General features: G+C 42.5%; 1 protein-coding gene across 1 annotated transcript in view; it reads right to left on the bottom strand.

Annotated features, from left to right (window-relative positions):
- Window positions 1-5,706: 5,706 nt before the first annotated feature.
- Window positions 5,707-13,097, bottom strand: part of LOC112070713 (zinc finger RNA-binding protein-like) — a 56,826-nt gene continuing 49,435 nt past the window's right edge. The window contains 5 exon segments of the mRNA XM_024138155.2: window positions 5,707-7,878; window positions 11,042-11,091; window positions 11,094-11,138; window positions 11,294-11,405; window positions 12,325-12,420. Coding sequence (XP_023993923.1) covers window positions 7,693-7,878; window positions 11,042-11,091; window positions 11,094-11,138; window positions 11,294-11,405; window positions 12,325-12,420 — 489 coding nt within the window. The 3' untranslated portion in view covers window positions 5,707-7,692.

Here is a 13,097-nt window from a genome sequence, read left to right on the forward strand (position 1 = left end):
GAGATGAGTAATGTAGGGTATGTAAACATTATATTAAGTGGCATTGTTTAAAGTGGCTAGTGGTACATTTTTACATAATTTCCATCAATTCCATTTTTAAAGTGGCTGGAGTTGAGTCAGTATGTTGGCAGCGGCCGCTAAATGTTGTGGTGGCTGTTTAACAGTCTGATGGCCTTGATAGAAGCTGTTTTTCAGTCTCTCGGTCCCTGCTTTGATGCACCTGTACTGACCTCGCCTTCTGGATGATAGCGGGAGTGAACAGCGCAGTGGCTTGGGTGGTTGTTGTCCTTGATGATCTTTATGGCTTCCTGTGACATCGGGTGGTGTAGGTGTCCTGGAGGGCAGGTAGTTTGCCCCGGTGATGCGTTGTGCAGACCTCACTACCCTCTGGAGAGCCTTTACGGTTGTGGGCGGAGCAGTTGCCGTACCAGGCGGTGATACAGCCCGACAGGATGCTCTCGATTGTGCATCTGTAGAAGTYTGTGAGTGTTTTTGGTGACAAGCCGAATTTCTTCAGCCTCCTGAGGTTGAAGAGGCGCTGCTGCGCCTTCTTCACAACGCTGTCTGTGTGGGTGGACCAATTCAGTTTGTCCGTGATGTGTACACCGAGGAACTTAAAACTTTCCACCTTCTCCACTACTGTCCCATTTGCACAACAGCATGTGAAATTTATTGTCAATCAGTGCAACGACAGTCCTTTTTCRCGAATGTGCACCGCATCGATTATATGAAACGCAGGACACGCTAGATAAACTAGTAATATCATCAACCATGTGTTGTTATAACTAGTGATTATGATTGATTGATTGTTTTTTATAAGATACGTTTAATACTAGCTAGCAACTTACCTTGGCTTCTTACTGCATTCGCGTAACAGGCAGGCTCCTCGAGGAGTGCAATGTAATCAGGTGGTTAGAGCGTTGGACTAGTTAACTGTAAGGTTGCAAGATTGAATCCCTGAGCTGACAAGGTAAAAATCTGTCATTCTGCCCCTGAACAAGGCAGTTAACCCACCGTTCCTAGACCATCATTGAAAATAAGAATGTGTTCTTAACTGACTTGCCTAGTTAAATAAAGGTGTTAACATTATTTTTTTAAATCGCCAAAATCGGTGTCCAAAAATACCGATTTACGATTGTTATGAAAACTTGAAATCGGCCCTAATTAATCGGCCGACCTCTAGACCATAGCCAAGGCTCATTGTAAAGCTTTGACCATATATAAGGCTTATTGTAAAGCTGTCACCATAGATAAGGATAATTTTAAAGCTATGGGCTACTGGTTTCCTCATACATCTGACACTTCTGGCCTCATAGAGGAAGTCAACTATTTCTATATTAGTAACTGCAGCCCTCCCATTTGTATCTAAAGTCACAGCTAGACCTAGCTAATATGAGAGTCAAATATAGCCCTATATTTCAGTCAGAGATAACAACAGGCCTACAACATACAGCTTGGAGAGTGGCCAGAAAGTAGGCTATTCCTCTTTGTAGTAAAACAGAGCGCCATTTTATTTACACATGGATTAATTATTGGTAATGTGTGCGAGATGGTCAAATGTAGCCCTGTAAATAATCAGTTAGAGAGAGGGCTACTACATCCAGGTAATAGCTCTATTTTCAGTTACATCCATTTTTCATAGTAACATGTTTTTCCACCAACTTCACCATACCGCCAACTTTCCCCCCCCCCACCAAAACGGTAAAGTTTGGTGGATGAGGAATAATGGTCTGGGGCTGTTTATCATGGTTCGGGCCCCTTAGTTCCAGTAAAAGGAAATCTCAACACTAACAGCATACAATGACATTCTAGACAATTCTGCACTTCCAACTTTGTGGCAACAGTTGTTTGGGGAAGGCCCTTTCCTGTTTCAGCATGACAATGGCCGCCATGCAAAAAGCGAGGTCCAAAAATAAATGGTTTGTCGAGATCGGTGTGGAAGAATTTGACTGGCCTGCACAGAGCCCTGACCTCAACCCTGACCTCAATGGGAATTGATGGAAATTATGTAAAAATGTACCACTAGCCACTTTAAACAATGCCACTTAATATAATGTTTACATACCCTACATTACCCATCTCATATGTATATACCGTACTCTATACCATCTACTGCATCTTGCCATGCCGTTCTGTACCACCACTCATTCATATATCTTTATGTACATATTCTTTATCCCTTTACACTTGTGTGTGTATAAGGTAGTAGTTGTGGAATTGTTAGGTTAGATTACTTGTTGGTTATTACTGCATTGTCGGAACTAGAAGCACAAGCATTTCGCTACACTCGCATTAACATCTGCTAACCATGTGTATGTGACTAATAAAATTTGATTTGATTTGAATCCCATCGAACACCTTTGTGATGAATTGGAACGCCGACTGCGAGCCAGGCCTAATCGCCCATCATCAGTACCCGACCTCACAAATGCTCTTGTGGCTGAATGGAAGCAAGTMCCCACAGCAATGTTCCARCATCTAKTGGAAAGCCTTCTCAGAAGAGTGGAGGCTGTTATAGCAGCAAAAGGGGGACCAACTCCATATTACTGACCATGATTTTGGAAGGAGAGGTTGAGACGAGCAGGTGTCCACATACTTTTGGTAATGTAGTGTAATAAACATTGCCCAAAACACCTGTAAATACTATGTGAAAGCAGTATTAGAGATAGGCCTACAACATCAAGGCAATAGGCGACTTGGAAGTTAAACACTACAGGCATATTGTGTTGATTACAACAGTTTACCTCATGTTATCAAGCTGTGTGAGAATCAGCTCTTCGTCTGAACTTTGAACCCCCATCATGTTGCTGCCTGCTCTTCATCATAATCAAAACGGTAGTTGGCGTAGCAGGCAGCCCAGTAGCCTAGTTCACACTTCACACAGGGGACGGCAACGCAACGGGGGCTGCAACGCAACGCTCTAGCCTAGTGGTTAGAGCGTTGGGCCAGTAACCGAAATGTTGCTAGATCAAATCCCCGAGCTGACAAGTTAAAAAATATCTGYCGTTCTGCCTCCTGAACAAAGCAGTTTAACCCACTGATTCCTAGGCCGTCATTGTAAATAAGAATGTGTTAACTGACTTGCCTAGTTAAATAAAGTTCAATAAAACAATTTAAATAACACAACACGTTGTTGGAGAGCTACTCTCTAAACAGGAATGAAAACATCATCAGGGAATCCTTATTAGGAGATACTGTGTCACCGAGGCTGTTCAAACATTCACTAAATCATGTGAATATCCTGTGTATTACATTAAGGTCAGCTTCCTATAAGCTAGGATGTCATTCAGAGGACACACAAGGAGTAACAAGACTCCGAGCTTGCCTGCTTACCACCTAAGTGTATAATGGAGCTGGGTTAATAAGTGTTTGAGTCACACGAATATGGACTACTGGGTCCGTCATGTGATGTTCATAAAACTATGACTTTCCTGACGGTTTCTTTCATGGGATTTTGACTATCATTCACTGTGTTGCGTTCTTGAATATAATAGATATTCTATCTTGCCCATGTTAATGCCCTATAAAAAAATAATTTGTTGGTTTCTGCACTTTCTGCTGCGGCTTCCCACGGAAGTTGTGCTGTTCCCATATGTCCACACTTCAGAGACAATATAGGCAATAATGTCTCAATCGTCATTGCGATTCCCATACCGGATAATAACTAAATCTACAATGATTTCAGAGGGTGTTTACGGATAGAGAAATAGCAACATTATATTGCATGTTTGCCATCTATAATTTCCAGTTTGACTGACTATTCCATGCAGATCTGACAGATGAAATGTCACACAAACTCAATGTAAAAAAATAAATTTAAAAAAGKCTGAGAAACAATGTTTAAATGTATCTTTAACTGCGTGTAAAGACTCGTCACACAAAAACAACAGTGTTACATTTGCCTGGGTGTCTGCTGCCAACAGGGAGGGGAATAAAACACGCTATCTTATAGTCATTCAAAACATGACAAGGCACACCATTCTCCGGAGAGAAACTCTGTTCCAGGACAAAACAGTTATATCGGATGGAAATKTTGTTTTTCTTAAACTATGTTTAGCGGGCTACGGAGCGGCTACAGTAACCATAACCCCGCCCCAATCATGTTAGTTAGCAGTAATGCTAACTTGTCCGTATCAAATAAAGACAGTCTTCTTTTTTTTTTGCTCTCACTCTCTCTCATCCAACATGCATAATCGCGTACGCTAATAAAGCACAATGTCATGTAAAAAAATATATATAACTTACCTCGGGCGTCACATAAGAAACAAACGAAGGTTTGGCAGACTTCCCACCTGCGCTCCCCAAACTACTCAACATTTCTGTAACTTGTAGCTAACAACTACCTATTTCTCTGCCCCTAAACCAGGTGGTAATAGGGTGTAAAACAGAAGATTAACCTGCTTTGACAACAGAACCCGCCCATCGACCATCCACATTGGCTGAGAATAAAAAAAATTGCCAAGGAGGCTAAAATGATTCTCGTGATTCTATTGGATATAACGTCTGTCGGTCTTGTATTTATGTCAACTCCCATTCCTCATTTGGGACGGGCCGATACTGACAGAAGAGGCGAAGCGAGAGGATTTAATCCATCCCAAAAATCTGTCAGTGTGAGTGAGACAAGACCCTTTTTAATTGTTTTATATGGCGGTCTATGAGATGGTCGAATTACCTCAGGCTTACTTGATCACATATATGTTTCGTAAATGTTTAAGTCTGTTACAAAATGTACTGAAATAAGTGGATGCGTTTGGTATTCAGGCAACTTTGAGAAAAACGAMTGAGTTGTGCATGTTCGGTCACGCGCGTATCTGCCCTCTCATTGGCTAGAATGGTYCCACCTGATCTCACTTGCCTTGAAATCATTGCGGACATGGATTCTAGTGTTAGAGCGGTCACTCGGCAATCTTGTCAATATAATAGATMATCTTTGATCGAAAGGCCCTGGAAATGGAACCATCCACTTCTTGAATTGTGGCTTGAGCCAAGTACATAAGACACGCCTYATTGCTAGTGTGTCTGTAGTGGTCATTGCTTGGTTATACTCATGTTGATTTTGAAACTTAACTTTCTTGGGCTGTATTTATTTTTATTTTTTAAACAAAACAAACATTTTGTTTCTTTGATGTGGCAAGTGGTGCTCTAGTATGATTTCATGGTCTGTCAGCAGAGGAAGCAGGCTATGGATATCGCATTGTGTGGTCTTCCTGTTGTGAAGGGATAAAGTCCGTCTCACCTCACTCATCATATCCTGTTGGGACACTGTCAGTAAACTGTCTTCTGCACACAGAGGGAAATATCTCTATGGTTCCAGGTTGTTTCATAAAGCCACTTGGGGACTTTATACAGCTGAACATGAAGTGTGGAAAGTGCTGAGGTGGTGTCGYCACACATTGGATGTGTGTGACAGTATAACTTTAGTACCGTCCCCTCGCCCCGACACGGGCGCGAACCAGGGAMCCTCTGCACACATCAACAACTGACACCCACGAAGCGTCGTTACCCATCGCTCCACAAAAGCCRCGGCCCTTGCAGAGCAAGGGGCAACACTACTTCTAGGTTTCAGAGCAAGTGACGTAACTGATTGAAACGCTATTAGCGCGTACCCGCTAACTAGCTARCCATTTCACATCCGTTACATATGTATATCCTTGGAAATAGGGAGCTGAGACACAAAAACAACAAACCCCACTTAGTCCAGAAGTCCTTCATTCAGGAAATGTCTTTTATTCTGCCCATGGTAAAGTGGAGGTACTAAGACAGACAGAGACAAAACAGGCACAGAGAGAGCACGAAAGGCTGACTGACAGGCAGAGCACGAGAGACCGACAGAGAAGGGAGGAGAGAGCCAGCCAGACACAGACAGACAGACCAAGAGAGAACTTTTGTTTATCCATTTCACTTGCTTTGACAATGTAAACATATGTTTCCCATGCCAATAAAACCCCTTGAATTGAGAGAGAGAGAGAGAGAGGCAGGCAGACAGACCGAGAGAGAGCGGCAGACAGAGACAGGCTGATAGTCAGACATTAAAAGAAGGAATCTACGTTTAAACAAACAAACGTTACACTTGTCTTTTTTTTTTTACTCCAATCGTTTTTTTCATTTTCTATACATTATTCAAATGAACTATATGTATGTAGATTTGGGGCCAATAAATGTCCCATTATAATCTGTTAAACCAAAGAGAGAGAGAGAGAGAGAGGCAGGCAGACAGACCGAGAGAGAGCGGCAGACAGAGACAGGCTGATAGTCAGACATTAAAAGAAGGAATCTACGTTTAAACAAACAAACGTTACACTTGTCTTTTTTTTTTTACTCCAATCGTTTTTTTCATTTTCTATACATTATTCAAATGAACTATATGTATGTAGATTTGGGGCCAATAAATGTCCCATTATAATCTGTTAAACCAAAAATATTAAAAGCCATAATACAAATAACAAAATCTGAAAACACGGCCGTGAGTTCTTCCAAACTAAAAACACACTTTTTGATCTATTGCAAGATTATCATAGGTATATTTTCATATATATATATATATTAGAGAGTGCTACATTCAAAACAACAAAATTAGGAATCAGTGTTTTCCTCAGAAATGTAGTACAACACCACAGTTAAGGGGCCTGTGTTAAACACTAGAACACATTGCAGTCTGGCCTTAAAAATGGGACAAGACCATAGCTTTTACGCTACTTTAACAAGCATTATGACACTTAAAAGAAAGATCCTACTCAAAAATTACAGCTTATAGGAAAATAAAACATTACTGACGACTGATCGAATTATGTGCTTCATATAAATGGGTATTTAAACTTACTAAAAACAGCCAACACAGAATGTATGCAACTAGAAAYAGCATGCATGTTAGCTATCAACATTTACTGTCATCTTCCTGATCTATCAACAACTGGAACAAAAACAGATCTCACTCTAGTTTACGTTTTCATAACTCGACAAAACTGGAAAGTCTGTAACCCAAATTAACAAAAAAAAAAGACGGGACAAAATAAAGTCTAAAAAAAGGAGAAGGTTGGTGTAAGAAAGCCCCGTTGTCGTGGTAACTTCTACTGGAGAAACAGAGGGGGGTCAAAAATAAAAGTAGAATCAGCTAGGAAGGAGAAGTTTGTGTGTCCCAACCACAGGTCATATCAAATCGCTACCAAAACAGAACATCGTGGACAAACTGAGTACTGCAGTATGCTTATTCAGTCAAGACTGGGTCGTATTCATTTGGCACCCCAAAACGGAAGAAAAACGGACTGACAATAGAGATRCTAATTTTCTTTAACCCCTTTTGCAAAATGGTTAAACATTTTCTGTTACGTGCCCAAATGAATACAACCCCGATTTACTCATGGCTTACAGGACCAGGCCCTGTCCGATGTTAGTCTTGAGCATTTACACAAACCAACCTGTAGGTGACAGAAGTACATAGGGCTCGTTCCAGGCAGACTACATCGCAGTGCAGGCATCAACCAATGGTTGCACGCCACGTTATTGACTGTGCAATCCAGCATCAGAATGCTATATGATTATGGTTAGCTCTCATCTTAAAAAAAACACACATCCAGGCGTCGTGAGATCCGGCAGGTGACTGCAATGTAGTCAGCCTGAAACGTGGCCACACACTACTTTAAATGAATTGGGGTGGGGGTGGTGGAGAGGGGATGGGGGGGGGGGAAATGGGTCCTAGTAGCTACTGTCGAAATCCTTCTTGTCCTTCTTCCCTTCACCCTCGAATCCGTCCGTTCCGTCGCTGTTGTCACGGCGACGCTTACGGTTGTTGCGGACGTTGAAGCGGGGGTTCGTCTGGGGAAGTGGGTCCATGCCCAGCACCTTGTGGATCTGACGGAACGCTAGCAGCCGCAGAGCAAACTGGACAGAGACAGAGTTGGTCAATAGAAGACAATTCTATTAAAAAAAGACCTTCTAGCAGACGGACGGGGAGCGTCAACTACATACACCACCATACCTAACTACCTTTTTTTTTTTATGTACATTTCTTAAGGTACACCATAAAACCAATACCTTACATCCATAATCATATATTAAACTTTACTATTTATATTATATTTAACTACATACAGCACCTTATTATTTATAATGTACCTTAAGAAATGTACATAAAAAAGGTAGGTAGGTATGGTGGCCAATACCTTACATCCATAATCATATATTAAACTTGACTATTTATATATGGCCAGTACCTTAGATTTTTGTTCAGTACACCATGAATGTAAAAACGCAACAATTTCAAAGATTTTACAGAGTTACAGTTCATATATGGAAATCAGTCAATTTAAATATATTCATTAGGTCCTATGGATCTATGACTGAGAATACAGATATGCATCTGTTGGTCACAGATACCTTTTAAAAAAGTTAAGGATGTGGATCAGAAAACCAGCGCGACACGTCTCCTTCACATAGAGTTGATCAGGCTGTTGATTGTGGCCTGTGGACTGTTGTCCCACTCCTCTTCAATGGCTGTGCGAAGTTGCTGGATATTGGCGGGAACTGGAACACGCCGTCKTACACGTCGATCCAGAGCATCCCAAACATGCTCAATGGGTGACATGTCTGGTGAGTATGCAGGCCATGGAAGAACTGGGACACGCTGTCGTACACATCGATCCAGAGCATCCCAAACATGCTCAATGGGTGACATGTCTGGTGAGTATGCAGGCCATGGAAGAACTGGGACATTTTCAGCTTCCAGGAATTGTGTACAGATCCTTGCGACATGGTTCCGTGCATTATCATGCTGCTGAAACATGAGGTGATGGCGGAGGATGAATGGCACGACAATGGGCCTCATGATCTCATCACAGTATCTCTGTACATTCAAATGGCCATTGATACAATGCAAATGTGTTTATTGTACGTAGCTTATGCATGCCCATACCATAACCCCACCATGGGGCATTCTGTTCACAACGTTGACATCAGCAAACCGCTCGCCCACACTACGCCATCTGCCCGGTATAGCTGAAACTGGGATTCATCCGTGAAGAGCAGACTTCTCCAGCGTGCCAGTGGCCATCGTGCTAAAGCATTTTCCCACTGAAGTCGGTTACGACGCCGAACTGTAGTCAGGTCAAGACCCTGGTGAGGACGACGAGCACGCAGATGAGCTTCCCTGAGACGGTTTCTGACAGTTTGTGTAGAAATACTTCGTTACACGTGGTCTGCGGTTGTGAAGCCAGTTGAACGTACTGCCAAATTCTCAAAAACGATGTTGGAGGCAGCTTACGGTAGAGAAATTAACGTTACATTTTCTGGCAACAGCTCTGGTGGACAGTCCTGCAGTCAGCATGCCAATTGCACGCTTCCTCAAATCTTGAGACATTGTGGCATTGTGTTGTGTGACAAAACTGCACAATTTAGAGTGGCCTTTTATTGTCCCCAGCACAAGGTGCACCTGTGTAATGACCATTCTGTTTAAATCAGCTTCTTGATATGCCACACTTGTCAGGTGGATTGATTATCTTGGCAAAGGAGAAATGCTCACTAACTGGGATGTAAACACATTTGTGCACAAAATTTGAGAGAAATAAGCTTTTTGTGCAAATGGAATATTTCTGGGATCTTTTATTTCAGCTCATGAAACATGGGACCAACACTTTACCAGTCAAGTTTGGATACACCTATTCATTCAAGGGTTTTTCTTTACTTTTAATATTTTCTACATTGTAGAATAATAGTGAAGACATCAAAACTATAAAATAACCATCATGGAATCATATAGTAACCAAAAAAAGTGTTAAAAAAGTGAATTTATTTCCTTCTTAATGCATTTGAGCCAATCAGTTGTGTTGTGACAAGGTAGGGGTAGTATACAGAAGATAGCCTTACTTGGTAAAATAACAGCTCAAATAAGCAAAGAGGAACTACAGTCTATCATTACTTTAAGACATAAAGGTCAGTCAAAACGGAAAATTTCAACAACTTTGAAAGTTCCTTCCAGTGCAGTCGCAAAAACCATCAAGCGCTATGATGAAACTAGCTCTCATGAGGACCGCCACAAAAAAGGAAGACCCAGAGTTACCTCTGTTGCAGAGAATAAGTTCATTAGAGTTACCAGCCTCAGAAATTGCAGCCCAAATAAATGCTTCAGAGTTCAAGTAACAGACAAATCTTAATCACAACTGTTCAGAGGAGACTGCGTGAATCAGGCCTTCATGGTCGAATTCATGGTCGAATTGCTGCAAAGAAACCACTRCTAAAGGACACCAATAAGAAGAGACATGCTTGGGCCAAGAAACATGAGCAATGGACATTAGACCGGTGGAAATCTGTCCTTGGATCTGATGAGTCCAAATTTGAGATTTTTGGTTCCATTCGTCGCGTCTTTGTGAAACGCAGAGTAGGTGAACGGATGATTCCTCATGCGTTGTTTCCACCGTGAAGCATGGAGGAGGAGGAGGAGGTGTGATGGTGCTTTGCTGGTGACACTGTTTAGAGTTATTTAGAATTCAAGGCACAGCATTCTGCAGTGATACGCCTTCCCATCTGGTTTGGGCTTAGTGGGACTATAATTTGTTTTTCAACAGGAAAATGCCCCAACACACCTCCAGGCTGTGTAAGGGCAATTTGACCAAGAAGGAGAGTGATGGAGTGCTGCATCAGATGACCTGGCCTCCACAATCACCTGACCTCAACCCAATTGAGATGGTTTGGGATGAGTTGGACCACAGAGTGAAGGAAAAGCAGCCAACAAGTGCTCAGCATATGTGGGAACTCCTTCAAGTCAGGTTGGAAAAGCATTCCAGGTGAAGCTGGTTGAGAGAATTGCCAAAGAGGTGCGAAGCTGTCCTCAAGGCAAAGGGTGGCTACTTGAAGAATCTAAAATATATATTTTGATTTGTTCAACACTTTTTTGGTTACTACATGACTCCATATGTGTTATTTCATAGTTTTGATGTCTTCACTATTATTCTACAATGTAGAAAATAGTAAAAATAAAGAAAAACCCTGGAATGAGTAGGTGTGTCCAAACATTTGACTGGTCCTGTATATTCTATACATGTGTCAGTACCTGGGCACTTGAGGTGATGTCCTCTCTGTGCTGCTCACCCATGGCTGTCAGGTGTCAGTGGGGTTCTTCTCACACGGGTCGACCAATCCCGGGCCACCTAGTGGACAACCAAACACACCTATCAGCACTCTGCTAATGCCAACACACCATTAACCCCACCCAAACTACGCAAAAGTCTGTCACGATCGTCAAAAAATAATAGTCTCCCATGATGATATGCGAAATAGTCTGCTATAATTAGGTTAGACCAACCGGGGAGCAGGATTCCGGAGGAAATACATTCAAAGACTCGTCTCAGTGCGTCGCCTGGGCTCAGGGGGCCAGAGGCACTGCTAATGGCCTTCTCTACCAGCAGCTCCATGGCCTGGAGAACAAGGAAAGGATGGGGGATGGAGAGCACAGGGGGGAATGGAGGAGCAGAGGGGGGATGGAGAGCAGAAGGGGATGGAGGAGCAGAGGGGGGTGGAGGAGCAGAGGGGGTGGAGAGCAGAGGGGGGGTGAGGAGCAGAGGGGGGAGAGGGGGGGGGGTGGAGGAGCAGGAGGGGGGTGGAGGAGCAGAGGGGGGGTGGAGGAGCAGAGGGGTGGAGATGTTTAAACTCCTCATTGAGTGAATCTAAAGAAGTATTTTGGATCTTTCCTTGCCACCTACTCACAACGCCAGGGAAAGAAGACACTTTATACCACTGAGCTGCAGCCAGTGTGTTTAGTCCCAAGTTAACACATCTGCTGTTTGACACTTGCATGAACTTAAAGGGATAGTTCAGGATTTTGTCAAATACGCCCTTTAATCCATTTCCCCAGAGTCAGATGAACTGGTGGATCCCATTTTGTTTGTCTCTGCGTCCAGTAACGAGGAAATTAAGTTTCGCGAGCCAATGCTAACTGGCGTTAGCGCAAAGACAAAGTCTACAGGAACAGCGAACGTGCTAGCTGTTCCCAACAACTTCCAGTCATTGCGCTAACGCTAGTTAGCATTTTGACTCTTCCTTCAAACTGAACAAAGAGACATAAAAAAATGGTATCAACGAGTTCATCCAACTCTGGGGAAGTAGAAAAAGGGCTTCAATGCTAAAATCCCCAACTATCCCTTTAATTKACCTATATGGTCGGGTTTCCCAGACACAGATTATGCCTCGTCCGGGACTAGAAACAATTCTCAATGGACTGGGCTTCATCTGCGTCCAATAAACCGGCCCATTTAAAGTACAATACTTTTCTAACATATAAAAAAACACTCATGAGACAGTTGTCGACTCGAGCGTTTAGCCTGACGATAAACTCACCCAGCTGGGGAAGGCGGACCACGTGGGGACCCTCTGACAGAGGTCACGCAGGATACGGATAACAATCACACAGGATTGGAGTCCGTTCGCCCTAGCCTTGTGGAGCAATAACACGTTTAGTTTAGTGATAACAGACAACATGGACTATAGTGTACACTACATTACAACGGGTCTGTCATAGAGGGCCAAACACTACTGTACACAATGGAAGCTTGTGATAGGTTGATTGAAGACTCAATTAATTAATTGTCCGTAATTGGTTGGAATCAGCTGCCATTTCCAGGAGTATTTCACCTCGTTRKWAMAWWRRWAAAAAAAGAAAGAGAGCTCACAGTTTACAAGATGAAACAAGAAAAGGTTTAAATTTCCTTGTCATCTTATAAACCCTGACTTCTCAGGTTGATCAAGTGTTTGACAGAAGAGTCAGTTTGTGTTTGTAAAGAAGATCAAGGTTAGGGACTGTGAGAGGGGAGGGAATCTGTTTTGCCTGTGAGTTAGCTTTTTCTGCCATTGCAGCAACACAGCGAAACTAAAAAAAATCAGATGTCCCCGTTTCTCTCAATCCCTATTCTTCTATTAAAATAAATACAAAATCACAAGATACTAATGCTCAACATGGAAGCTCTTATCAGATCTTATGCAAAGATATCTCTGCAGCCTTATGGAATCATGTTTTAACACTGACAATATAGTCTGGTATGGACGGGGGGGAAAATAAAATAAAATCATACAAGGATGCCAGTTCTTTTTTGGAAAATTATAAAAATCATTAC

This window comes from Salvelinus sp. IW2-2015, unplaced genomic scaffold (genome assembly GCF_002910315.2).
Source record: "Salvelinus sp. IW2-2015 unplaced genomic scaffold, ASM291031v2 Un_scaffold1401, whole genome shotgun sequence".
Taxonomy (NCBI): Eukaryota; Metazoa; Chordata; class Actinopteri; order Salmoniformes; family Salmonidae; genus Salvelinus; species Salvelinus sp. IW2-2015.